At 45.8% G+C, this 24,360-nt stretch overlaps 1 protein-coding gene across 1 annotated transcript in view; it reads left to right on the plus strand.

Moving 5' to 3' along the window:
• The window catches only part of Rhpn2 (rhophilin Rho GTPase binding protein 2), a 46,942-nt gene extending 23,627 nt beyond the window's left edge, over positions 1 to 23,315 (plus strand). The window contains exons 5-15 of the mRNA XM_090322767.1: positions 3,068 to 3,145; positions 4,156 to 4,280; positions 6,562 to 6,728; positions 10,601 to 10,788; positions 11,879 to 12,035; positions 13,680 to 13,799; positions 14,302 to 14,496; positions 15,835 to 15,911; positions 16,810 to 16,956; positions 18,094 to 18,249; positions 22,434 to 23,315. Of these exons, the coding sequence (XP_090178893.1) occupies positions 3,068 to 3,145; positions 4,156 to 4,280; positions 6,562 to 6,728; positions 10,601 to 10,788; positions 11,879 to 12,035; positions 13,680 to 13,799; positions 14,302 to 14,496; positions 15,835 to 15,911; positions 16,810 to 16,956; positions 18,094 to 18,249; positions 22,434 to 22,691 (1,668 nt within the window). The 3' untranslated portion in view covers positions 22,692 to 23,315. The remainder of the gene's footprint in view (positions 1 to 3,067; positions 3,146 to 4,155; positions 4,281 to 6,561; positions 6,729 to 10,600; positions 10,789 to 11,878; positions 12,036 to 13,679; positions 13,800 to 14,301; positions 14,497 to 15,834; positions 15,912 to 16,809; positions 16,957 to 18,093; positions 18,250 to 22,433) is intronic.
• Positions 23,316 to 24,360: the final 1,045 nt, after the last annotated feature.

Genomic DNA, 24,360 nt, shown 5'->3' on the forward strand with positions numbered 1-24,360 from the left:
TCATGCCTATAACCCTAGGTACTCAGGAGGCTCAGAGCTTAGGAGGATCATAGCCAGAGGCCAGTTGGTGCAAAAAGTATTATAACCTCATCTCAACAAACAGCTGGGCATGGTGGCACCTATCTATCATGCCAGCCATATGGGAAGAATAGCTAGAAGGTTTGTAGTTCATATCAGCCTAGGCACAAACATAAGACACTAACCCCAAAGTAACTAAAAGGAAAAGGGGCTGGTTATGTTGCTGAACCTGTACAGGGTCTTTCTAGCAAGTGTGAGGCCTTGAGTTCAAGTACACCAAAATAAATAAAGGAAATTGTGTGTTTTTTGCAAGGCTCAGTGATACTGAGCCCTCTCAGCCAGCTGTGTGGGTATTCAATCCTCTCATTTCTTTGCTCTCCTGAGTGGTTTTTCAAATTCTTCTCATGTGCCTAAAGAAAATGGGTTATATCCTATTTGACTTTATTCATTTATTCATTCAGAGACAGAGTCTGGTTGGGCCTTTTTCTTTTGATCTTCAGCCTCCAAATTGCCTACAAGAATTACAAGCATGCATATCTGCAACCATGCCCAATCAGCATTTCTATTTTTTTTTGGGGGGGGGGCAGTCCTGGGCTTGAACTCAGGGCCTGAGCACTGTCCTTGGGTTTTCTCAAGGCTAGAGTTCTACCACTTGAGCCACAGCACCACTTTCGGCTTTTTCTTTTTTCTATGTCTGTGGTACCGAGGAATGGAACCCAGGTCTTTGTGCGTGCTAGACAAGCACTCTACCACTAGGCCAAACTCCCGGCCCTTTTAGTCACACTTCTACTTATGGCTTTCTGGTGGTTAGTTTGGAGATTAAAAAGTCTTAGGGACTTTTTCCTGCCCAGGCTGGTTTGAAGCTTTGATCCTCAGATCTCAACCTTCTGAGTAGAAGGAAAGCTGTAAAGTGCCAGCATCCTGCTAAGTATTCTGGTTTGTTTGTTTTTTTTCCATTCAAATCCTGCCCATCTACTCTTACTTGAAAAAAGAAAATCAGTTATTTTGATCGCTACCGAAATTTCACTTTTTGTAAGAACTTGGTTAATGTTTTGAACCCATCAATTACTGACCTTTGTTCTCAAACAGACTGGGTCTCTGGACAGCAGAACATACTTTGTTTGCCCTGGGCCGTCTTTGACCAATGCTTTGTTGACATTCAGGCCTGGCTCTTTGTGAGGCTGGATTTAGGTTGCAGCTGAAGAAACACAGTTGATTGTATCCCAAGACTCAAGACCTCAAGAAAGTTCCATTTTCTGAGCAGACAACAGTGATGAAACCACAGCTTGCAGTCAACTTCTCTGTGGCCACCTGAACTTAGTTACTGTTCTACCACTTGAGCCACAGCTCCATTTCCAGGTTTTGCTACTTAATTGGAGATACAAGTGGAGCTGTGGCTCAAGTGGTAGAGCACCAACCTTGAGTAAAAAAAACACGATGGCTCATGTCTATAATCCTAACTACTCAGGAGGCTGAAATCTGAGGATTGTGGTTCAAAGCCACCTGGAGCACAAAAGACCATGAGACTCTTATCTCCAATTAACCATTAGAAAATCTAGAAAATTGGAGGTGGCGTTGTGGCTCCAGGGTTAGGGCAGAAGCCTTGAGCTGAAGAGCTTAGGGCCAATGCCCAGGCCCAGGGGTAGAGTGGTAGCCTTGAGCTGAAGAGCTGTAGGACAGCACCCAGACCCAGAGTTCAAGCACCAGGACCAACAAAAAATAAAATAGCACAGCCCAAATTGCATTTCATCTATTTGTATAAATCTAGTGTATTGTGTGTAGCATGTCTGTGCACACAAAAACAATAGGTTTGGGGGCCAGGAGTTTGGCCTAGTGGTAGAGTGCTTGCCTAGCATGCACGAAGCCCCGGGTTCGATTGCTTCATACCACGTACATAGAAAAAAGCCGGAAGTGGTGCTCAAGTGGTAGAGCAAAGTCCAAGGACAGAGCTCAGGCCCTGAGCTCAAGCCCAGGACTGGCCACAAAAAAAAAAAAAAAGGAAACAATAAGTTTGTAAAGGAATGCTCAACTCAGAAAGCAAAGGCAGAGAGATTGCAGTTTAAGGCCAGCCCGACTACATAATGAGATCCAGTCTTAACCGAGAGAGGGAGGGGGGCAGGTAAGGGGGGAGAAAGGGAAAGAGAAGGAGGGAAGGAGAGAGAGAGTGGGAACGGGGAGAAAGGAGAGAGCCTGCTCAAGAAAGCATATGCTTCAAGCCATGTGGGAAAATACATTTTAATAGCCTTATCTTGTCATCTTTATGTAACCAGTCAGGGCCAGCTCTTACTTCGTAAAACTTAACAGGCCCTCACATTACTCTCATTTTTTCCCCCTTTAATACTTTTCAAAGACAGGTTGAACATCCCTAATCTGAAAATCAGAAATGCTTTGAATTCCATGACTTTTTCAGTACTAATGGGATATAAGTAGAAATTCCACACCTTCCTTCCTTCCTTCCCTTCCTTCCTTCCTTCCTTCCTTCCTTCCTTCCTTCCTTCCTTCCTTCCTTCTCCTTCTCCTTCTCCTCCTCCTCCTCCTCCTCCTCCTCCTCCTCCTCCTCCTCCTCCTCCTCCTCCTCCTCTTCTTTCTCTCTCTCTCTCTCTCTCTCTCTCTCTCTCTCTCTCTCTCTCTCTCTCTCTGGCTCTCTCATATTTTCTCTCTCTTGCTCTCTCTCTTTTCTTTTTGATCCCAGTATTAAGGCTTAACTCAGGGCCTGGGTAGCATTCTGTCTTGGCTATTCATTCAAGGCTGGCACTCTACCACTTAAGCCACCGCTCACTTCCAGAGTTTCAGTGGTAAATTGAAGGTAAGGGTATTACAGACGTTCTTGCCTGGGCCGATTTGGAACTGTGATTCTCAGATCTCAGCTTCTGGAGGAGCTAGGATGATAGACATGAGCCTCCAGCACCCTCAGCTTTGTTTATTTATTTTTTCTCTTTCTTTTGGCTCTGGGTATGGAACCAAAGCCTTTAGAGTAAGCATGAGCTTTGCCATCAGTCTGTATCCCAGCCTCTTGAATCACATATTGTCTGATTTTTTTCCCCTACAGGATTTTATCCTGGAACATTACAGTGAAGATAGCTACTTGTATGAAGATGAAATTGCTGATCTGATGGATCTGAGGCAGGTAGGTTTCATGTGCAGACAAGTAGAGAAGACGAGGCTCTGGGTGCTGAGTCTTCACCATCTTTGTAGCCTTGGAGAACGAAGGGAGGTTATTCCATAGCCAGGAGTTGGTGGCCCTTACCTGTAATCCCAGGTACTTAGGAGGCTGAGATCAGAGAGTCATAGTTCAAAGTCAGCCCAAACAGGAGAAATCCATGAAATGTTTATCTCTTGTTAACCACTAAAAAGCTGGAATTAGAGCTGTGGCTCAAGTTGTAGAGGGCCAACCTTGTATGAAAAAGCTAAAGGAGGGTACCGAAGCCCCTGAGTTTAAGCCCCAGGACTAGCAAATACATACATACATACATACATACATACATACACGCAGCATTATTTTAGGTCTTATAAAGAAAACCATAGCCCATGGGAACATGTAGAATGGCTAGAATGAGGTAGGAAGGATATAGCAAAGGCAGGGTAGATGGAAATAATGAGTGTATAAGCTATGTATGTAGTGAAATTTCTATACTGTTCATTTTGTGTTTATTTCAATAAAGAACTTAAATTTTAAAAGATTTTTAAACAAACATAGGCCCGGTGCTGGTGGTTCATGCCTATAATCCTGGCAACTGAGGAGGCCAAGATCCAAGGATCATGGTTCAAAGCCAGCCTGGGCAGGAAAGTCTATGAGATGCTTATCTCTGATTACCCCCAAATCAGAAGTGGAACTGTGACTCAAACTGGTAGAGCCTTGAGCAAAAAAAAAAAACCCTCAAGGATAGCCCCCAGGCCCTGAGTTCAAGCGCCACAATTCACCAAGAGAAAAGAAAACCATGGAAGAGGCTGTTGGATTTGGGGCTGTATTCTAGGATTCCTGACTTCCCCCTAGGAACTTTGAAGCTCTCCTAGGGCTCATGATACCGATACTGGGCAACACACATCCCAGAAATACTACCTGTGTGTGTGCTTATACAGGCCGTGGCTGGCTACCTCTTCTCCTGTTCACACTTCTGTCTTTCCTTTCTCTCTTAGGCTTGCCGCACACCCAGCCGGGACGAGGCTGGGGTTTCACTGCTGATGGCCTACTTCATACAGCTGGGCTTCGTGGAGAGCAGATTCTTCCCACCCACTCGCCAGATGGGGCTCTTGTTTACCTGGTAAGGTGGTTGAGATCTTACAGGGACTTCCCTAAGTCAGTGTTTATTAGCACATGTCTCACATAAGGTCCTGCTTCTGAAGTGGCATTTAGGCAGCAGATCCCAGGGGTGAAGTTAATCTTAGCTACTTAGGTGGCTAAGATCTGAGGATCTCGGTTCAAAGTCAGTCTGGGCAGGAAGGTCTGTGAGGTTCTTTTTTTGTCATTTGTGAGGCTTGCATTCCATATGGGCACTGTATCTGAGCTCCTCTGCTCAAGGCTAATACTCCACTACTTTGAGCCATAGCTCACTTCTGGTTTTCTGGTGGTTAATTGAGATAAGAGTCTCAGACTTCCCTGCCTGAGCAGGCTTTGAACTGCAATCCTCAGATGTCTCCCTAAGTAGTTAAGATTACAGGCATGCACTACTAGCGCCTGGCTGGCTGTGAGATTCTCATCTCCAGTTAATCACCAAGAAGCTGGAATGGAGTTGTAAATCAGGGTAGAGCAGCAGCTTCGAGTGGAAAAACCTAAGGGACAGTCCCCAGGCTCTGAGCTTAAACTCTAGTACTGGTGTGCGCGCGCGCGCGCACACACACACACACACACACACACACACACACACACAGAGTGGTTGTACAAAGGAGTTTTAATTGAATACATCAATATATGAATACAAATGCATCTTGATCAGTATCACCCTTTTCACCCCACCCCCATTTTTCCTAATTCCATCCATCCCCTGAAGTTGCCCAGTTACATTTTCACATTTATACCTTGAATATGAATGATGACTGCAGGCCTAGTGCTGGTGGCTCACGCCTGTCATCCTAGCTACTCAAGAGGCTGAGATCTGAGAATGGTGGTTTGAAGCCAACCTGGGCTCCGAGAGTTTGTGAAAACTCTCTATCTCCAATTAATTGCTAAAATAAGCTGGAAGTGGAGCTGTGGCTCAAGTAGTAGAGAGCTAGTCTAGAGCACAAAACTCAGTGACAGTGTCCAGATCCTGTGTTCAAGCCCCAGGACTGACACCAGATATATATTACATATATGTATAATATATATATAATATATATACTATACACACACACACACACACACACATACACACATACATCTGTGCTCTCCCCATTCACCACCCCCATCACCCCACACATACACATCCTACTCAGACAAGACACATTTCAATTTCCTGGTATTCATTTTGTTAAAGTATCAGTTAATTGTCCAAAAGAGTCTTTCAGAAGAGACTCTTTGCTAGCCCAGGCTGTCTGTCTGGGAACTAAAGATACTCTTGCATCAGCCTTTCAAGAGCTGGGATTACAGTGGTATTCCACTGGACCAGTTTGGGATGGCAAGGCGGGGTGTGGGGGGGGAGCGGGGTGGGGGGGGAGCGGAGTGGGGGGGTCAGTCTTTGATCAGTATCACCAGACCTGACACCTTGCTTTGGAAACAAAAGCCTCTAGCATGTATATCTTTGGAGTTTTTATTCAAGAAATGAATTTTGTCCGTATTTATTTAAAACTGATACAAAGTAGCCAAATTATCTACAGTATTCAGCTGAGGGTTGTTTTTTTTTTTTTTTTTTTTTTTCTCCTCCTCCATGGGGCTTGAACTCAGCCTGGGCACTATCTCTGAGCTCTTCAGCTCAAGGCTACCACCCTACCCTTGAGCCAAGCCCCACTTCCTGTTTTCTAGAGGTTAATTGGAGATAAGAGTCTCAGGTCCTTTTGTGCCTGGGCTGGCTTTGAACCTTGATCCTCAGATCTCAGCCTCTTGAGTAGCTAGGATTATAGGCGTAAGCCACAGCGCCAACTCAGCTGAGGTTTTTGTTGTTACAAAGGTAATATTCAGAGGGGGTCACAGTTATACAATTCAGGTAATGAGTGCATTTCTTTTTTTTTTTGCCAGTCCTGGGCTTGGGCTCAGGGCCTGAGCACTATCTGTGGATTTTCTCAAGGCTAGGGCTCTACCACTTGAGCCTCAGCACCACTTCTGGCTTTTTGCTATGTATGTGGTACCAAGGAATCGAATGCCAGTCCTGGGCTTGGGCTCAGGGCCTGAGCACTATCTGTGGATTTTCTCAAGGCTAGGGCTCTACCACTTGAGCCACAGCACCACTTCTGGCTTTTTGCTATGTATGTGGTACCAAGGAATCGAACCCGGGTCTTCATGCATGCTAGGCAAGCACTCTACCACTAGGCCAAACTCCCGGCCCATGAGTGCATTTCTTTTTGGACAATATCATCCCTTCCCTCATTCTTTTCCCTCCCATTGAGTTTTTGTTTGTTTTGTAAAACTAGGTATGACTCTCTTACTGGGGTCCCCGTAAGCCAGCAGAACCTTCTGCTAGAGAAAGCTAGCATCCTGTTCAACACTGGAGCCCTCTACACACAGATCGGAACCCGATGCAATCGGCAGACGCAAGCTGGGCTAGAGAGTGCGGTGGATGCTTTCCAGAAAGCCGCAGGTATGTGTCCGCCAGGGCTGTTCACACATGGCTCCAGCCCCACCCGGTGGCACCTGGACCCTAGCTGAACAGGGACTTGGGGCCTCCCCAACCTCTGGGGGCCCAGCCAGTTTCCAGGCTGCTTCCCCTCAGGAGACGCACTTAATGGGTCATAGCAGGGCATCCATCTAGGGTGCTCTTTAGCATGTGGTCTGTGGTTAATAAGTAATCTTTCCATATGAGTGGCCCTGGTCACAGCAGTAAACACCTGCTCCTGTCAGAATAGACTTGACACACCAGCAAAAATGCATTATCAGTGTATCCATTCGTTCCCACTTATCTTTGGGGGGAGATCCATTGTAGGACCTGACCCTGAGTAGATTCCCCCAAACACAGACAGCATTGAACCTTGTGTATATTACATTCTCTCAGTGTGTGTGTGTGTCTGTGTGTGTGTGTATACAACTTGCGTGTGGACACAAGAAGGAAAAGCTGGGAGAAAGCAAGGGAAGGGGTGACATTGCCAAAAAAGAAATGTACTCATGGGGTCAGGAGTGTGGCCTCGTGGTAGAGTGCATGCACGAAGCCCTGGGTTCAATTCTTTGACACCACACATAAACAGAAGAAGCTGGAAGTGGTGCTGAGGTTCAAGTGGTAAAGCACTAGCCTTGAGAAAACTCAAGGACACAGTGCCCAAGCCCTGAGTCCAAGCCTCAGCACTGGCAAAGAAAAAAGAAACAGAAAAAAGAAATGTATTCATTACCAAATTTATGTAACTGTAACTTCTCTGTACATCACCTTTAGAATAACAATAATAAAAGTTAAAGAAATAATAATTTAGCAAAATTATAGGCCAAGTACAGACATGGTGACTCATGCCTGTACTCCTAGCTACTCAAGAAGCTGAGATTTGAGGATCATGGTTTGTAGCCAGCTTTGAAGAGAAAGTCTGTGAGATTCTTAACTCCAGTTAACCACCAAAATGTTAGCAATGGAGTTGGTACAGTGCCAGCTTTGAATGGAAAAAGTTAAAGGGACAGTGCTCAGGCCCTGGGTTTTCAAGCCTCAGTACTGGTATAAAAGCAAAACAAAGACAGTTACAACAGATGTACTGTCAGATTTTTTTTTGCCAGTCCTGCGCTTGTGCTTAGGGCCTGAGCACTGTCCTTGGGCTTTTTCAAGGCTAGAGCTCTACCACTTGAGCCACAACACTACTTCTGGCTTCTTTCTATGTATGTGGTACTGAGGAATTGAACCTGGGTCTTTGTGCATGCTGGCAAGCACTCTACCACTAGGCCAAACTCTGGGCCTGTCAGAAAAATTCTTGAAGCCTAATGAGTTTATTTTTATAATTTTCCATGTAATATTTTCATATCACAATTGACTGAGGGTGAGCATAAGGGAAATCTTGTATGGAAGAGGAAGGCTGCTGTGATGTTCTCTGCCTCTTTAATTAGTTCGTTTACTTTTGTGCCAGTGTTGGGGGCTGAACTCAGGACTGGCTTTTTTCTTAGCTTTTCTACTCAAGGCTGGTGCTCTACCACTTGAGCCACACTTCCACTTTTAGCTTTTGTGCTGGCTAATTGGAGATAAAGGTGTCACTGACTTTCCTTTCTCTGTGATCCTGAGATCTCAGCCTCTTGAATAGCTAGGCATGAGCCACCAGTGCCTGGTTTTTGGGACACTTAGGATTGTAGAAGTCTGCTGAGGCCTGCCTGCAGCAGCTCAAACATGTCCAGTACAGAGCCAGGGGTCCCAGGGAAAGTTCTGTATTTCGGAACCACCCAGTTCCTCTGGGAGACACTTTTTCCCTGGGGCTGTTTGCCCCTTCCTCTTGCTTTCTGCCTCCTTGTCATCACACACCTCGTAGTGCATCCCAGAGGCCTGGTGGGATTGGAACAAGCCAGCTGTTTTCTCTCTTGGTACACATGTGAATGTTTCTAAAATTCTTTAAAATTGTGAGAAAACCTATCTATCATTTACACACAACACACACACACACACACACACACACACACACACACACACACACACACACACACACACACACACACACACACACACACACACACACACACACACATATCTGAGACTAGCACTCCCAACTTGGATTTTACTCATTGGCTAATGAGCTATCAACTGTGCCATGCTTCCAACCCCTCAACTTTTTTGTTGTTTATTCACTTGCTTTTGCTGATATTGGGGGTTGAACTGAGAGACTTGCTCTTTCAGTCAGCCAGATCAGCCAGCTCAACCCTAGCAATCAGTGAGGTGACAGATATCGCAGCCAAATCTCCCTCATCCCTGAGTAGCTAGGGTTAGAAGTGTGAGCTATTGATGCCTAGTCTTTTGTGTGTGTGTGTGTGTATTGGTGCTGGGGCTTGAACTCAACCTGGGTGCTGTCTATGAGGAGCTGTTGCTGCTGCTGGGTTTTTTTTTTTGGGGGGGGGTCAGTTGTAGGGCTTGAACACTGGGTCTGGGGCATTGTCTTTGAGCTCTTCAACTCAAGGCTACTGCCCTACCCCTTGAGCCACAATGCCACTTCTGATTTTCTGGTGATTCATTGGAGATAAGAGTCTCACAGGCTTTTTCGTGGCTTTGAACTAGATCCTCAGATCTCAGCCTCCTGAGTAGCTAGGATGACAGGTGTGAGCCATAGTGTCTGGCTTATGAGCTTCTTGTTCAAGGCTAGCTTTTTACCACCGAGCCACTTCACTTCCAACTTTTATTGAGTAGTTTAGTAGATGTAAGAGTTTCACAGAGTTCCTATCCAGGCTGGCTTCGAACTGTTATCCTCAGATCTTAGCCTCGTAAGTAGTTTTGACTGTGGGTATGAGCCACCAGTGCCCAGCTATTTTATCTACTTAGTACAAAGAGCTGGTTGCCTATGGATCATGCCTTGAGCCAAAAAGCTAAGTGAGAAGCTTAAGGCCTGAGTTCAAGCCCCAGTGCTGGCACATTAAAAAGGATATATCTAGAAGTAACACTATAACCAATTTAGGGGTATAGTTCAGTTACGTTGAGTACCGTCATATTGACACCACCATCTGTCTCCAGAATGTGTCTGTCCTTCACGGTGGGTCTCACATCTTCTAAATAGAACCTCGTCTTTGTTCCTTCTCACAGCTCCTACTAGTCACCTGTCTATTCCTGTCTCAGAACTTGACCCTTCCAGGTACCTCGTTAAGTGGAATGACCATGTATACATGTACATATGTATATATACATGTATGTGTGTGCATATATAAAAATGTGTGTGTGTGCGTGTGTATGTATTATGAACTCAGAGCCTGAGTTCTGTTCCTTACTTTTTTTTCCCCTCATGGCTACTGTACTACCACTTGAGGCACACCTTCACTTCTGGCTCTACCATTAATGTCAGTATTGTGGCTTGAACTCAGAGCCTTGACCTTTTTTGCTCATGGCTGATTCTCTACCACTTGAACTATACTCCACTTCTATCTTTTTTGCTGGTTAACTGGAGATGAGAATCTCTCAGATTTAGCTGTTGAAGCTGGCTTTGATCTGTGATTCTCACATCTCAGTCTCCTAAGTAGCTAGAATTACAGTATAGGTCACTGACAGCCACCAAGCTTTTTTAAAAAAAATATACTATGGGATATTACATATAATATATGCACGCATGCATACATATTATGAATGTACCTGCATATGTGCATATATGTATATAAATTATATATATACATACATGCATGTGTATGTATTTTTTCACAGTTTGGAATGCTGGGGCTTGAACTCAGAGCCTCGTGCATGTTAGACAAATGCTACATCCCCACGCCAATTTTATGTTTTTAATTTCTGTCATTCTCCATTAGCAGCATGATACTATAAGCATGGTCCCCGACTCATCAGTAAAAACCTTACATTTTTAGGGGTTTTGAGCTACCTGAAAGAGACATTCACTCACACCCCGAGTTACGACATGAGTCCCGCCATGCTGAGTGTGCTGGTCAAAATGATGCTTGTACAAGCTCAAGAGTGCGTATTTGAGAAATTCATTCTTGCTGGGATCCGTAACGAATTCTTCATGCTGGTGAAGGTGGCTCAGGAGGCTGCCAAGGTGAGGCTTCCTTGCTGCTGTGATATCCGGGGTTGGGCAGGTAGGCTGTGCCCCAGCGAGTGTTGAGGGGGTCCTGCAGTAGCAGCTTGTCCACTATCTGGGCAGGCTCCCCTCCCAAGCTGAAGCGGCTAGCCTGTGTTTCCTGGCTTGTGGCAGTTTCAGATATGGACCATTAATTTCATTCTGCAGCATGGCCTGAAGCCACCATAATGAAGCATACCTGATTCCTATTAACTCTGACTTGCCAGCACCAGGAATCGCTCAGTATGGTGCCCCATTCTGGCAGGACTGTTGTATAGGACAAAGAGCTCTTAGTAGGCTCTTGCCCATAGTCCTGACTACTGTGGAAGCTGAGATTTTACGATTGCTATTTTCAAGCCAGCTTATACAGCAGAGTCAATGAGTTGTGTGTATATGCGCATGTGTACACCTGCACACCTGTACTGGGACTTGAACTCAGGGCCTATGCACTTTCCTTGAGTTTTTTGTTTGGTTGATTTTGCTCCAGGCTAGCGCCACAGCACCACTCCCAGCCTTTTCTGTTTATGTGGTTCTGAGGACTCGAACCCAGGGCTTCATGCATGCTAGGCAAGCACTCTTTCACTAATTCAAGTTCCTCGCCCATCCACTTCCAATTTTTAAATGGTTAATTCGATTTAAAATCTCATGAGCCTTCAGTGCCCAGCTCCTTAGTTCTTTTGCCCAAAGCTAGCACTCCACCACCTGAGCCACAGTTCCACTTTTGACATTTTGTGGTTAGTTGGATATTACAGTTTCATAGCCTTTTCCTTCCCAGTCTGGTTTTGAACCACTATCCTTAGATCTTAGCCACTTGAGTAGTTAGGATTACACAGGTAAGCCACCTGCATCTGGCTCTCAGTGAGACTCTTCAGTGAACCACTAAAAAGCTGGATATGGAGGTGTGGCTCGGGTGGTAGAGCATCAGCCTGAAGCAAAAGAATTTCATGGACAGCACCCAGGCCCTGAGTTTAAGTGCCAGAACACACACACACACACACACACACACACACACACCTACACCTCTTTCTCTGAAGCTAAGCTTTCCCTTCCCTGTGACCCTCTGTTTCAGGTGGCAGAGGTCTACCAGCAGCTACATACAGCCATGAGCCAGGCACCTGTGAAAGAGAATATTCCCTACTCCTGGACCAGCCTGGCTTGTGTGAAGGCTCACCACTACAGGGCTTTAGCCCACTACTTCGCTGCCACATTTCTCATGGACCACCAGCGTAAGACTTGAGGCTCTGGGCTTGGATCAGGGCCGTGGCCTTAACAGCTCAATATGAGGCGGGGAGGATTTCTGTGTTATGTGACACTCTGCTGATATACCTAGCCTAAGGGCAGGAGGTGTGGAGAACACGTGGCCTAGAGGCCAAGCCCAGATTAAGGATGGTCAACTTTTATGAAGGACCCAGTCTCATTCCAAGGCAGTTTCATTCTGCCGTAGGGACCAAGCAGATAGGTTTTCAAGTGGAATCTGGAATGTCAACAGAATCATAAATTCTGTAATTTCCAAGTAACTACCAAAAAAAAAAAAAGGTTAGGCATGTGGCCTAGTGGTAGAGTGCTTACCTAGCAGCAGGCACAAAGCCCTAGGTTTGATTCCTTGGTACCACATGCACAAGGAAAAACAAAACCCAAAAACCTGGCAGTGGAACTGTGGCTCAAGTGTTAGAGGCCCAGACATGAGCACAAAAGCTCAGAGACAGACAACACCCAGGCCCAGAGTTCAAACCCCAGGACCAGCAATGAAAAAAGAATTAGTAATCAAGATAAGTAACAAAGCCATACACTGGTGGTTTATACCTGTAATTCTCCTTACTCATGAGACTTCAGATCCAGGGGATTAAGATTCAAACCCAGCACTGGCAGAAAAGTCCTGGAGATTCTTTATCTCCAAACATAAGCCAAATGCTGGGCTGGAGGTGTGACTCACATGCTTGACAAGTAAACAAGCTAAGCAGGCATAAGACCCTGAGTTCAAACACAAGTGTCTCCCCCCCCCCTCAAACCCCCAGAAAGTTCATATATTTTTTGACTTGAGTTTTATCACCCTCTTAAATGTTGTGTCTGAGTGGCGCCACTGCCTCCTCACCTTAATGCTGCCTCGGATCTAATGGTCAGGTAGGATTTCTGATACAATTCATATTTGAAGTATGACTGAGCAAATAAATATAATCACTGTAGCTTGAGTACAGATCTCAGCTCTGCCCCTGATCAGCTGTGTGACCTTGAAAAAGTGACTTAGCTTCTCTGTGCCTCCCTTTTCTCCTTTCTTCTCATCTGTAATATAAAGGTAGAGGAAAAGCCTCCTTCCTGTGAAAATTAAGTACCTGTGTTGCAAAGCTCTTCAAAAGTGCTAGCCCTCATTGTGCATTGTGTGGTAGGACCAGATAGAGCAACAAAGGAAATCCAGTGTCATTGCTGTGGATGTGACAAGACCACCTGGTGGTTCCTTGGATGTGATGGTGACCTTTGAGCTGGGCTTTTCCAGTTGAGCAGACACACACACAGGACATAATCTAGTCAAGGAGAGCAAGCCTGAGCTCTGAAGTAGAAAGTCAGTGTAGAGAGTGGGTAGTGGGTGGTGGGTGAGGTTCCCAGGATGTGGTCCAGGGAGCCTGAGGCTGAAGCAGGAGCAGGGCCACATGGCAAGGCACAGGAGCTACGTGCCAGCAGTGATGGTAAGGGTTGTGTAATGGCCACAGACTGGTGGTGGATGTGGCTCAGGGCCATGACTTGAATCCCCTCCCCCTGCTCCCAGTTTGTCTGGTTCTAGACTGTGGGATCAAAAGGAGTCCCATGATGGGTAGGGAGGGAAGCCGTACGAGTGTGCAAAGAGAGAGGGGTTTGACTCGTGGTTGTGTTCACAGTGAAGCCAGGTGCGGACGAGGACCACCAGGAGAAATGCTTGTCCCAGCTCTACACCCAAATGCCAGAGGGGCTGACACCCTTGGCCACACTGAAGAACCAGCAGCAGCGCCAGCAGCTGGGTGCGTATGGACTCTGAACGCTCCCTTCTGGCTCTTAGCCTGTCCTGCACACAAAGCCCAGATTCTCCCCCATGGGGGAATGGATGGGTTAGGGTGTTGGGACCAAGCATTGTGGCTTCTGAGAATCAGGAGGTTCAGCCTCTTCTCTCAGAGGCCCCCCAGAATGCCTTCTCACAGCCCCATGAATGCCCCGGGTTCCAGTCTTGGAGCCAGATGGCTGTCAATCTCCCTGAACAGTATGGAAAGAGATCCCTTAGTTTTTTCACTCAAGGTTGGCACTCTCCCTATTGAGCCACAGCTCTATTTCCAGCTTTTTTGCTGGTTAATTGGAGATAAGAATCTCATGGACTTTCCTCCCTGGACTGGCTTTGAACCACAATCCTCAGACCTCAGCCTCCTGAATAGCTAGCTACCAGTAGCTCCTTTAGAAAGGTCTACACCTCCTGCCACCTCGGTGATAAGATTCACAACAGGCCATGTGGGTTGTGGCTTCTACCTGCAGGGAAGTGCCATCTGCAGACAGCCATTACCCACCACGAAGAGTCCCTAAGGGAAGCCAGCCTGTGCAAGAAGCTACGCAATATCAATGTGCTCCAGGAGGTGCTAACGGCAGCCCACCAACGTACCCGGCTCAAGTACGAGCAACACCGAGAGGAAGATGATATCCTGAACTTGATGGAAGCCCCTGACATTGTGTGTGAGTGGCAAGACCAGGCCTTTGGGTCTGTGGGCATGTTGGTCTTGTGAGTATGGGCGTGGCATTTGTGCCTGTGGGCGGGGCCTATGGCTGAGGTCTGTCTGCTTTTAGTCAGAGCCTCACTATTGTGGTCCTGCGTGGTTGGTGGAGCCTGTAGGCTGGTGGGCAGGACCTGAGTTCCTGTTTTGGGATCAAAGCCTTATTCCTGTGGGCAGGGCCTATGTGCCTGTGGGTGGGGCCTTATACTTATGTGACTTGCCTGTATACTTGTGGTCAGAGTTTTTTTATTCCTGTGGGCAGAGTCTGCTCCTAAAAAAGCAAGATGTGCCTGTCATGGGAGGTCCCAGCATCCCAGCTGCATACAGCCTGTGTTTGCCTGTCCTGCAGGCCAAGCCAGCCCTCTGCATGAGGGTCTTGAACCACTACATCGGGGCTTCCCTTACCCTGCCCTTTTGTCTCCTTATTCCTGCTCTAGTGGCTTTCTTGTGATCCCTTCTCTTGGCATTCTGATGCCTGTCATCCTGGATCTATCCTCTGGGTTATTTATTTTTGCCTGGCATCACCCACCTCTAGTCTTTGTATCTTTTTTTTTTTTCTCTTTTTTTTTTATTGTAATTAGTAAAAGGGTTACATGATATTTGCCAGATAGAAGGTGCATTAATAGTCTTTGTATCTTAAAGATACTGCATGCTCTTGCTTCCATTTTTTTTCTTTCTCTTTTTTTTTTATGGGCCATGGGGCTTGAACTCTGGGCCTGGACACTGTCCCTGAGCTCTTTAGCTCAAGGCTACCACCCTACCCCTTGAGCCATGCTCCTCTTTAATTGGAGATGAGTCTCATGTTCTTTAGTGCCCAGGCTGGCACTAAATCTCAACCTCCTGAATAGCTAGGATTACAAGTGTGAGCCACCACGCCCAGCTTGCTTCCATTTTCTAGATTCTTCTTCAGATTCCTCCTTTTCAGCTGAGGAGTTTCTGCCATATCTGTCTGTCTATATCTTTCTGTTTTTCTTTTCTTTCTCCCTTCCCTTGTCCCACTCCCTCCCCTCCATTTTTTTCTTTCCTCATACTGGGGCTTGAACTCAAGGCCTAGGCACTGTCTCTTAGCAATTTTGCTCAAGGGTGGTGCTCAATCACTTGAGCCACAGCTCTACTTCTGGCTTTTGGTGATTAATTGGAGTTAATAGTCCCAAAGACTTACCTGTCTTTGAACTGTGATCCTTAGGTCTCAGTCTCCTGAGTTAACAGATGTGGGATACCAGTGCCTAATGTAGCTTGAGTTTGCTGAGGATCATTTCTCATTACTGAGATTCTTAACCTTTTAATTTTCCTCTTTTAGCTAAAACTGAGCAAGAAGTAGAAGTAATACCACCACAGTTCTCCAAGGTCACAGTCACAGACTACTTCCAGAAGCTGGTATGTGGAGTATTTCCTTCATAAATGACCTAAGGTGATGGCTTGTAAGTTTCATACATACATTGTCTTCATCCATCCGGGACCCTATACAAAACACCATCCAATGGATGACTTATTATAAACAACAGAAAGTTAAGCTGCTTCCTGTTCTAATGGCCGAGAAGTTCAAGGTCAGGGTGCTGGCAGATTTAGCATTCGCTAAGAGCTGCTTGCTAAGTCACAGATGGCCTTTTGCTGTATTCTCAAATGGTATTAGGGGCTGGTGAACCCCCTTGAGCCTAACTGTAAGAGCACTGATCTAGTGCTCAGGGCCTGAGCACTGTCCCTGGATTTTCTCAAGGCTAGGGCTCTACCACTTGATCCTCATCACCATTTCTGCTTTTTTCTATGTATGTGGTACTGAGAAATGGAACCCGGGTCTTCCTGCATTCTAGGCAAGCACTCTACCACTAGGCCAAACTCCCAGCCCCTAAAGTACTATTTTTACAGCCTGTAATCATAGCACTTGGAAAACTAAGGTAGAAAGATCCTTTCGGTCCAGAAATTCAAGACTATCCTAAGGATCACAGCAAGATGCACCAACATCCATCCCCTGAGAGGAAAAATAATAAAAATAAATAAAACGATCCTAGCTACTCAGGAGGTAAAATCTGAGGATTGCAGTTCAAACCTAGCCCCGACAAGAAAGTGTGTGAGACTCTGTGCTCCATTTAATTACTGAAAAGCTAGAAGTAGAACTGTGATTCAAGTGGTAAGGTTGTTATCTTTGAGTAAAATAGCTAAGGGACAGACTCCAGGCCCTGAGTTCAAGACCTACTACCAACACAAGAAAATACAGGTAGAACCAAATGTGCTTCAGTCTCCAAACCCTCCAGCCTAAGGAGTCTTCTCTTCCCAGGGCCCCCTATCTGTGTTCTCAGCCAGCAAGAGGTGGACTCCTCCTCGAAACATTCACTTCACCGCGGAAGAAGGGGACTTGGGCTTCACACTGCGAGGGAACAGCCCGGTGCAGGTCCACTTCCTGGACCCTCAGTGCTCTGCTGCGGTAAGCCTATCCTGTTCTTCTTTTCTTTTCTTTTTTTTCCAGTCCTGGGCTTGAGCTCAGGGCCTGAGCACTGTCCTTGGACTTTCTCAAGGCTAGAGCTCTACCACTTGAGCCTCAGCACCACTTCTGGCTTTTCTTCTATGTATGTGGTACTGAGGAATCGAACCTGGGTCTTCATGCATGCTAGGCAAGCACTCTACCACTAGGCCAAACTCCCAGCCCTCCTGTTCTTTTTTTCTTATGCCAGTTCAGAGGTTTGAACTGAGGGCCTGGGCACTGTCCTTGAGCTTCTTTTGCTCAAGGCCAGTACTCTAACACTAGAGCCACAGCTTTGAATCCTTTTTATTTTTCCCCTGATGGTTAATTGAGATAAGAGTCTCATGTCTTTTTCTGCCTGGACTGGTTTTGAACTCTGCTTCTCAGATCTCAGCCTTGTAAGTAACCAGGGTGAGTTAGCACTTGGCTAACTTATTCCCCCCTTCCCCCCGCTGCTTCTTCTTTTTTTTTTTTTAATGAGAGGAACCCATAGGGTTCCTGAGATTTGAAGATTGTGGTTCAAAGACACCCTAACAAGAAAGTCTTGAAGATTCTTATTTCCAGTGAATGACCAAAAAAGGCTAGAAGTGAACGTGGGGCTCAAAATGATAACCTTGAGAAGGAAAAACAAAGTTCAGGCCAGGAGTGTGTACTAGTGGTAGAGTGCTTGTCTAGTATGCACAAAGCCCTGGGCTTGATTCCCTGCTACCACATACACAGAAAAAGCTGGAAGTGGTGCTGTGGCTCAAGTGGTAGACTGCTAGTCTTTTCTTTTCTTTTCTTTTTTTTTTTTTACCAGTCTTGGGGCTTGAACTAAGGACCTTAGCACTGTCCTTGCACACTTATTGCTCAAGTCTAGAGCTCTGCCACTTGAGCTACAGCACCACTTCTGGCCTTTTCTGAGTGTGTGGTACCGAAGAATGGAACCCAGGGCTTCATGCATGGTAGGCAAGCACTCTACCACTAGGCTATGCTCCCAGCCCAGTACTAGTCTTGAGAAAGCCCAATAACAGTGCTCAGGCCCTGAGTTCATGCCCCAGGATAGGTACAAATCTAAAACAAGAGAAAACACTAACCTTTATTCAAATAATATTCTCCTAGCTTGCAGGAACCAAAGAGGGAGACTATATTATTTCCATTCAAGGCATGGATTGTAAGTGGCTGACAGTGATTGAGGTCATGAAGCTGCTGAAGGGGTTTGGCGGGGACGAGATTGACATGAAGGTGATAAGCCTCCTGGACTCCACATCTTCCATGGTGAGTGTGGCGGGGCAGTGAGCATAGTGTGAGTTCTGCGCCAGGGACCTCTGCCTCCCCTATGTGGCATAGTATGGCACACACTACCAGTTCCTAAAGTGAAGTCCTAGAATCTACTCATCCTGAATTGAGACAATTTTTGAAAACTTTTAATTTCCCAATTTCATATTAATAGTTATTAAAAAATACATATTTAAGGGGCTGGGAGTTTGGCCTAGTGGTAGAGTGCTTGCCTAGCTTGCACAAAGATCTGGGTTCGATTCCTTGGTACTAAATAATAGAAAAAAGCAGGAAGTGGTGCTAAGGCTCAAGTGGTAGAGCTCTAGCCTTGAGAATGACCAAGGATAGTGCTCAGGCCTTGAGCTCAAGCCCAGGACTGGCCAAAAAAAAAAAAAAAACACAAAAAACAAACAACAAAAAAAGTTTAATTTATATCATGTGCATGGCTTTAAAAAAAATAGTTCTGATGGAAACAAGATACTGTAGCTATAATCCCAGCTAACTCAGGAGGCTGAGATCTGGAAGATACAGGTTTGAGGCTCGTCTTACAGAAAAGTCTATAGAAAAGTCTGTAACACTCCCATCTCCTTCAGAATAACTAGCAAAAATATACTGGAGACATGGAGCAGGTGATAGACCACCAGCCTTGAGCAAAGGAGTCAAGATTCAGGTGAATGGTAGCTCATAATTAGCTACTCAGAAGACTGAGATCTGAGGAACAAAGTCTGTAGCCATCCCAGGACAAGAATGTCTATGATACTGTTATCTCCAATGTACTAGAAAACTGAAAGTGGACCTGTGGCACCCAAGCTCTGAGTTCAAGCCCCACAACTCACAAAAAAAAAAAAAATTTCTGGGTCCTGAGTTCAACTTTAAGTATCAGCATCCCCCCCCCAAAAAACAACAGAAAAGGGGAGTTTCACCCTGTCTTAGGCGCCTTAGTTATGGGACCACCAGCTTAAACTACACAGAGAAGGTTCTTACCCGAGAATGGGCCCTCAGTAAGCACCACAAAGTGGTGTCTTGATAATGTAAAAGAAAGAATGTGGGGCTGGGAATAAGGCTTAGTGGTAGAGTGCATGAAGTCCTGGATTCGACTCCTCAATACTACATAAACAGACAAAGTTGGAAGAGGAACTGTGGCTCAAGTGGTAGAGTGCTAGCCTTGAGTAAAAGAAGCTCACAGACAATAAGTTCAAGCCCCAGCACTGACAAAAAAAAAAAAAGAGTGGTTTAACATCATTACCATCTGGGGTTGAGGAAAGGCCCACAGACAGGGCAGGAACCTGGATGTAAAGCACTATAGATGCAGGAGGGAACTATAAGGAGGCAGGAGAGGGAAGGAGGCAGGGCCCTGAGGCTAGAAACAATTGAACCTTTTGGGAAGGGCGGTGATGCTTGTTCTAGAGTGATACCTGCTGTCTGTAGGCTGCTCACAGTTCCAGCCAGCCAGCTATGCCTGGGGCTTCACTGGGGTACAGAGGAGGTAGGGATACAAGAGTGTGTGTGTGTGTGTGTGTGTGTGTGTGTGTGTGTGTGTGTGTGTGTGTGTGTGTGTGTGTGTGTGTGTGTGTGTGTGTGTGTGTGTGTGTGTGTGTGTGTGTGTGTGTGTACGTGTACGTACGTGTACGTGTGTACGCCTTCCCTGTGCTTTTTTGCTCAAGACTCTACCACTTGAGCCATAGTGCCAATTCTGATTTTTTTGGTAGTTAAATTGGAGGTAAGAGTCTTACATCCATAAGACTCTTGCCCTGGACTGGGTTCAAACCATGATCCTCATATCCCAGTCACCTGGGATTACAGGTATGGCCACTGCCACCCAGCATGGATTTGTTGAGGTTTGTTTGTATAAATACGGTTACAGGAAAGACATCATAAACCTTGAACAGCTGCATGGGCAGAGGCCTTTTTTCTTTTGGCTAATACTAGGTCTTGAACTCTGGCCCTGTCCCTGAGCTTTTCAGGTCAAGGCTAACGCTCTACTGCTTGAGCCACAGTGCCACATCGAGTTTTCTGGTAGTTCATTGGAGCTGAGTCTCATGGATTTTTGTGTCCTGGCAAACTTTGAACCGAGATCCTCAGATCTCAGCCTCCTGAGTAGCTAGGATTACAGGTTTGAGCCACAGCACTTGGCTCCCTTAGCTTTTTTTACTCAAGCAAGGATGGTGCTTCTCTGCCACTGGCACTTTATCACTTGAACTGTATAGCTATACAAGCTTTTGGAGGGTTGAGATACAGTCTTAGCAACTTTGCTGCCCTGGCTGGCTTTGGACCATGATCTTCAGATCTCAGCTTCCTAAACAGCTAGGATTACTGGCCTGAGCCCCTTTGCCTAGCTCAGTAGCTTTTTGTATAATGGAGTTAAGGAGGAAGAAAATAGAAGTCAGTCATGCTCTGAGAGTTCCCCCTGAATTGGTCATCCATGCCAATCTATTTAGGCAACTGGGTATTTGAGGCTTAAAAGGAGATACCCAAGCCAGAAGTTGCCTGTCATCCTAGCTACCCAGGAGACTGAGATCTGAGGATCATAGTTCAAAGCTAATCTGGGCAGAAAACTCCCAAGAAACTCTTACCTCCAATTAACCACTAAGTCAGAAGTGGAAATGTGACTCAGGAGGTAGAGGGCTATAGCTCTGAGCAGAAAAAGAAAACACACAAGGCCCTGAGTGAAAGCCTCATTACCAGCACCAAAAATAAACCAACCAACAAAAACAATTAAAAACATGTTCCCGGGGCCAGGAACTTGGCCTAGTGGTTAAAGTGCTTGCCTAGCAAGCACGAAGACCCGGGTTCGATTCCTTGGTACCACATATATAGAAAAAGCTGGAAGTGGTGCTGAGGCTCAAGTGGTAGAGTTCTAGCCTTGAGAAAGTCCAAGGACAGTGCTCAGGCCCTGAGTTCAAGCCCAGGACTGGCAAAAAAAAAAACAAAAACATGTTCCCTAAAGATGTAAGAATTCGAGCTAGGCACTGGTGGTTCATGTCTATAATCTTAATTACTCAGGAGGTTGAGATCTGAGGATTGTAGTTCAAAGCCAATCTGGGCAAGAAAGTCAATGAGACTTTGTTGGGGTTGTGGTGGTGGTGGTGGTCATGGGGTTTGAACTCTGGGCCTGGGTACTATTCCTGAGCTCTACCACTTTGAGACACAGCTTCACTTCTGGTTTTCTGGTAGTTAATTGGAGATAAGAATCTCCTGAATAGCTAGGATTACAGGCATGAGCCACTGGCACTATGAGACATTTATCTCATAATAATAAACTACTCAGAAAAAACCTGAATGGCCCTGTACCTCAAGTGGCAGAGAAGCTCAGGGATAGTAACCAGGCCCTGGGTTCAAGCCCAGGAGATACACACAAACACAGCCACACACTTCCAAAGAGTGTGCCTCTTTCTGCATGAAAGACTCAGAGAGCCAGTGATGGGGGATGGGTGGCGGGAATGAAAGGAAAAGGGTTAAGAGGCCAGTAGAAGAAAGCAGAGCCCCTGGGATGGTCCTGGGAGAACTGTGGGGTTAAGGAAACTTTTCAAAGAATGTGGTGTGCACTGAGGCAGAGAAAGTGGAGCCAGCTGGAGGGTGGAGGTCTTTGAGGAAGGAATGCAGGCAGGACTGGCAGTAGAAGAGAGGGGCTGAGGAATCTGTCCAGGGGAGGACTTGGGTGTGTGGAGAGAAGATAAGGCATGAGGAGGTGTTTGGAGGAGGACAGGGTGATGGATGGAGGAAGGGAAAGACAGACGAGCCAAGGGAGTGCGCTGCTTAGCGGATTCGAATTTCAAAGCTTTGAAATATCCTCACCAACATGCAGCTTTGAAAAATGGCCCCATGATAAGTGCTGGTGGGCTCAAGAGGCGGAGAGATCTGAGTGAGCATGACGTTCAAAGCCAGCTGGTACAGAGAAATCTGACTCTCCGTAAAGCCAGAAATGGAGGTGTGGCTCAAGTGGCAGAGCATCAGCCTTGAACAGGAAAAAAAAAAGTCAAGCAAGAATTTGACGCGCAGTGTACACACACAGAGTTCTGTGTATGCATAAGCCCTCTTCCCCGTCTCCCACCCCCTCTACTGTCCCCACAAATTTCAGGTTTCTATTTGAGTGTCCTGTGAAGGGTAAAGCTTCTACCTTAGCACTGGTTTAGTAGATGTCTTGCCATGACTGACAGCCTTCTTCCTTCCGCTCTTCTGTACAGCCTGGAAAGTGTGCCACATATTCTGTGGGAATGCAGAAAACCTACTCCATGATCTGCTTATCCATCGATGATGATGATAAAAGTTATAAAACTAAGAAGATCTCAAAGAAGCTGTCCTTTTTGAGTTGGGGTACCAGTAAGAACAGACAGAAGTCAGCCAGCACACTGTATCTCCCAGCAGTCGGAGTGGCCAGACCTCAAATCAAGAAGAAGCTCCCGACTCCCTTTAGCCTGCTCAACTCAGACTCGCTATACTAAGTACAATGTGGAAGAAACAGATGTTCACCCACTGGCCAGTCCAGGCCTTTCAATCTGTGCCATAGGAGAAAATACCTAAGTGTCGTCACCTCCAGTTTTATCCAGTATAGACTTGTCTTTGGTGAGCTTTTAGAGACATGACAAGAATCCTCTGGAAATCTATGGGAAGCACATTTGTTTAGAATGTCACCGTATTGCTGCAGATTATTTATTTTAGAAGGTATTGTACATAGAACATTGTCTAGACGATGACCGCTCTTAATGATTTTAGTTAGGAACTAACAGAGGTAAACTGAGGTTACTTTACTACATCAGTGGTATTTCTAAGTGTCCAGGCTGGGATAAGCCTATTCTTGATCTAGAGTCCAGCAGACCCCTGAATTAAAGATAGGTCAGGGCAATAAAGGATAGGGAAGTTTGTGTTACTAAAAATTTTGCCAACCTGGCCACTGTTGGCTTAGATCTGCAATCGTAGCTACTCAGGGGGCTGAGATCTAAGGATCACTATTTGAAGCCAGCCTGGGCAGGAAAGTAAAGACTCTGACCCCTAAGGAAGCCTGAGTACCAGCCTTGAGCAAAAAAGGGTCACTAGTCCCTAAGTTCAAGCCCCTAGAACCACATACACATACACACACAGCCACAAATATGTCCCCCAAAACTATTTCCTCTGAAGAATTCATTACCTTGAAAGATTTTAGGGGCTGAGAGTATGGCCTAGTGGTAGAGGTCTTGCCTAGCATGCACAAAGCCCTGGGTTCAATTCCTTGGTACCATATACACAGAAAAAGCTGGAAGTGGTGCTCAAGTGGTAGAGCACTAGCTTGGGGACAGTGCCAGGCCCTGATTTCAAGCCCCAGGGCAGGAAAAAATTTTTTTTACTGTTCTACCAATGAATGCTATTTCTAGATCAAGTCTAGTGCCAAATTTATCTTATTTGTAGGTTTTTTCTTTTTCTTTTTTGGTGGTGCTGGGGATTGAATCACTGCCAAAAATAAAGCAAAAAGAAAAACAATTTACAAGCAGCTTGTCCTTTAGTGTGACTCTACTTAGAAGTTGCTGGCCTAGCAGTGTTTAAAATGTGATTGTGTCGCCAGGATAGATACTATATTATTGAATACTCCAAACCTTACAACATCTTCCTCAAAATAAAAAGCACATAACTATGTATTTTATGTCTTAGGTAAGAGAGTAGGTCTATATTTTCTAAGGTAAAAATGTCAATGACTAAGTTTTAAGCTGTATTTGACTTTTTTTAAGAACATTCTTAGCAGTTTGACTTCTTTGGCTTAAGAGGAATGATGCTGGCCGGGCATGGTGGCTCACGCCTATAATCCTGGCTACTCAGGAGGCTGAGATCTGAGGATCAATGTTCCAAGCCAGCCCGGGCACTACAGGGCACTACAGAACATGAGACTCTTATCTCCAGTTAACCCAAGATGGGAAATGGGGTTCTGACTCCAGGGCTAGGGTGGTAGCCTAGAGCTGAAGAGCTCATGGACAACACCCAGACCCAGAGGTCAAGCCCCACGACCCACAAAAAATAAAAATGAATGACGCTGTGACTCTTAAGGATGGATTCATGGCTGACATAGAGACCATGTTGCTTAGTATAGAGCACTGCAATCTTAGTTTCCAGAATTAATGAGACTTAGCCACATTTTTCTACTGT

This window comes from Megascapheus bottae, chromosome 31 (assembly GCF_031878675.1).
Source record: "Megascapheus bottae isolate mThoBot1 chromosome 31, mThoBot2.hap1, whole genome shotgun sequence".
In the NCBI taxonomy this organism is placed as follows: Eukaryota; Metazoa; Chordata; class Mammalia; order Rodentia; family Geomyidae; genus Megascapheus; species Megascapheus bottae.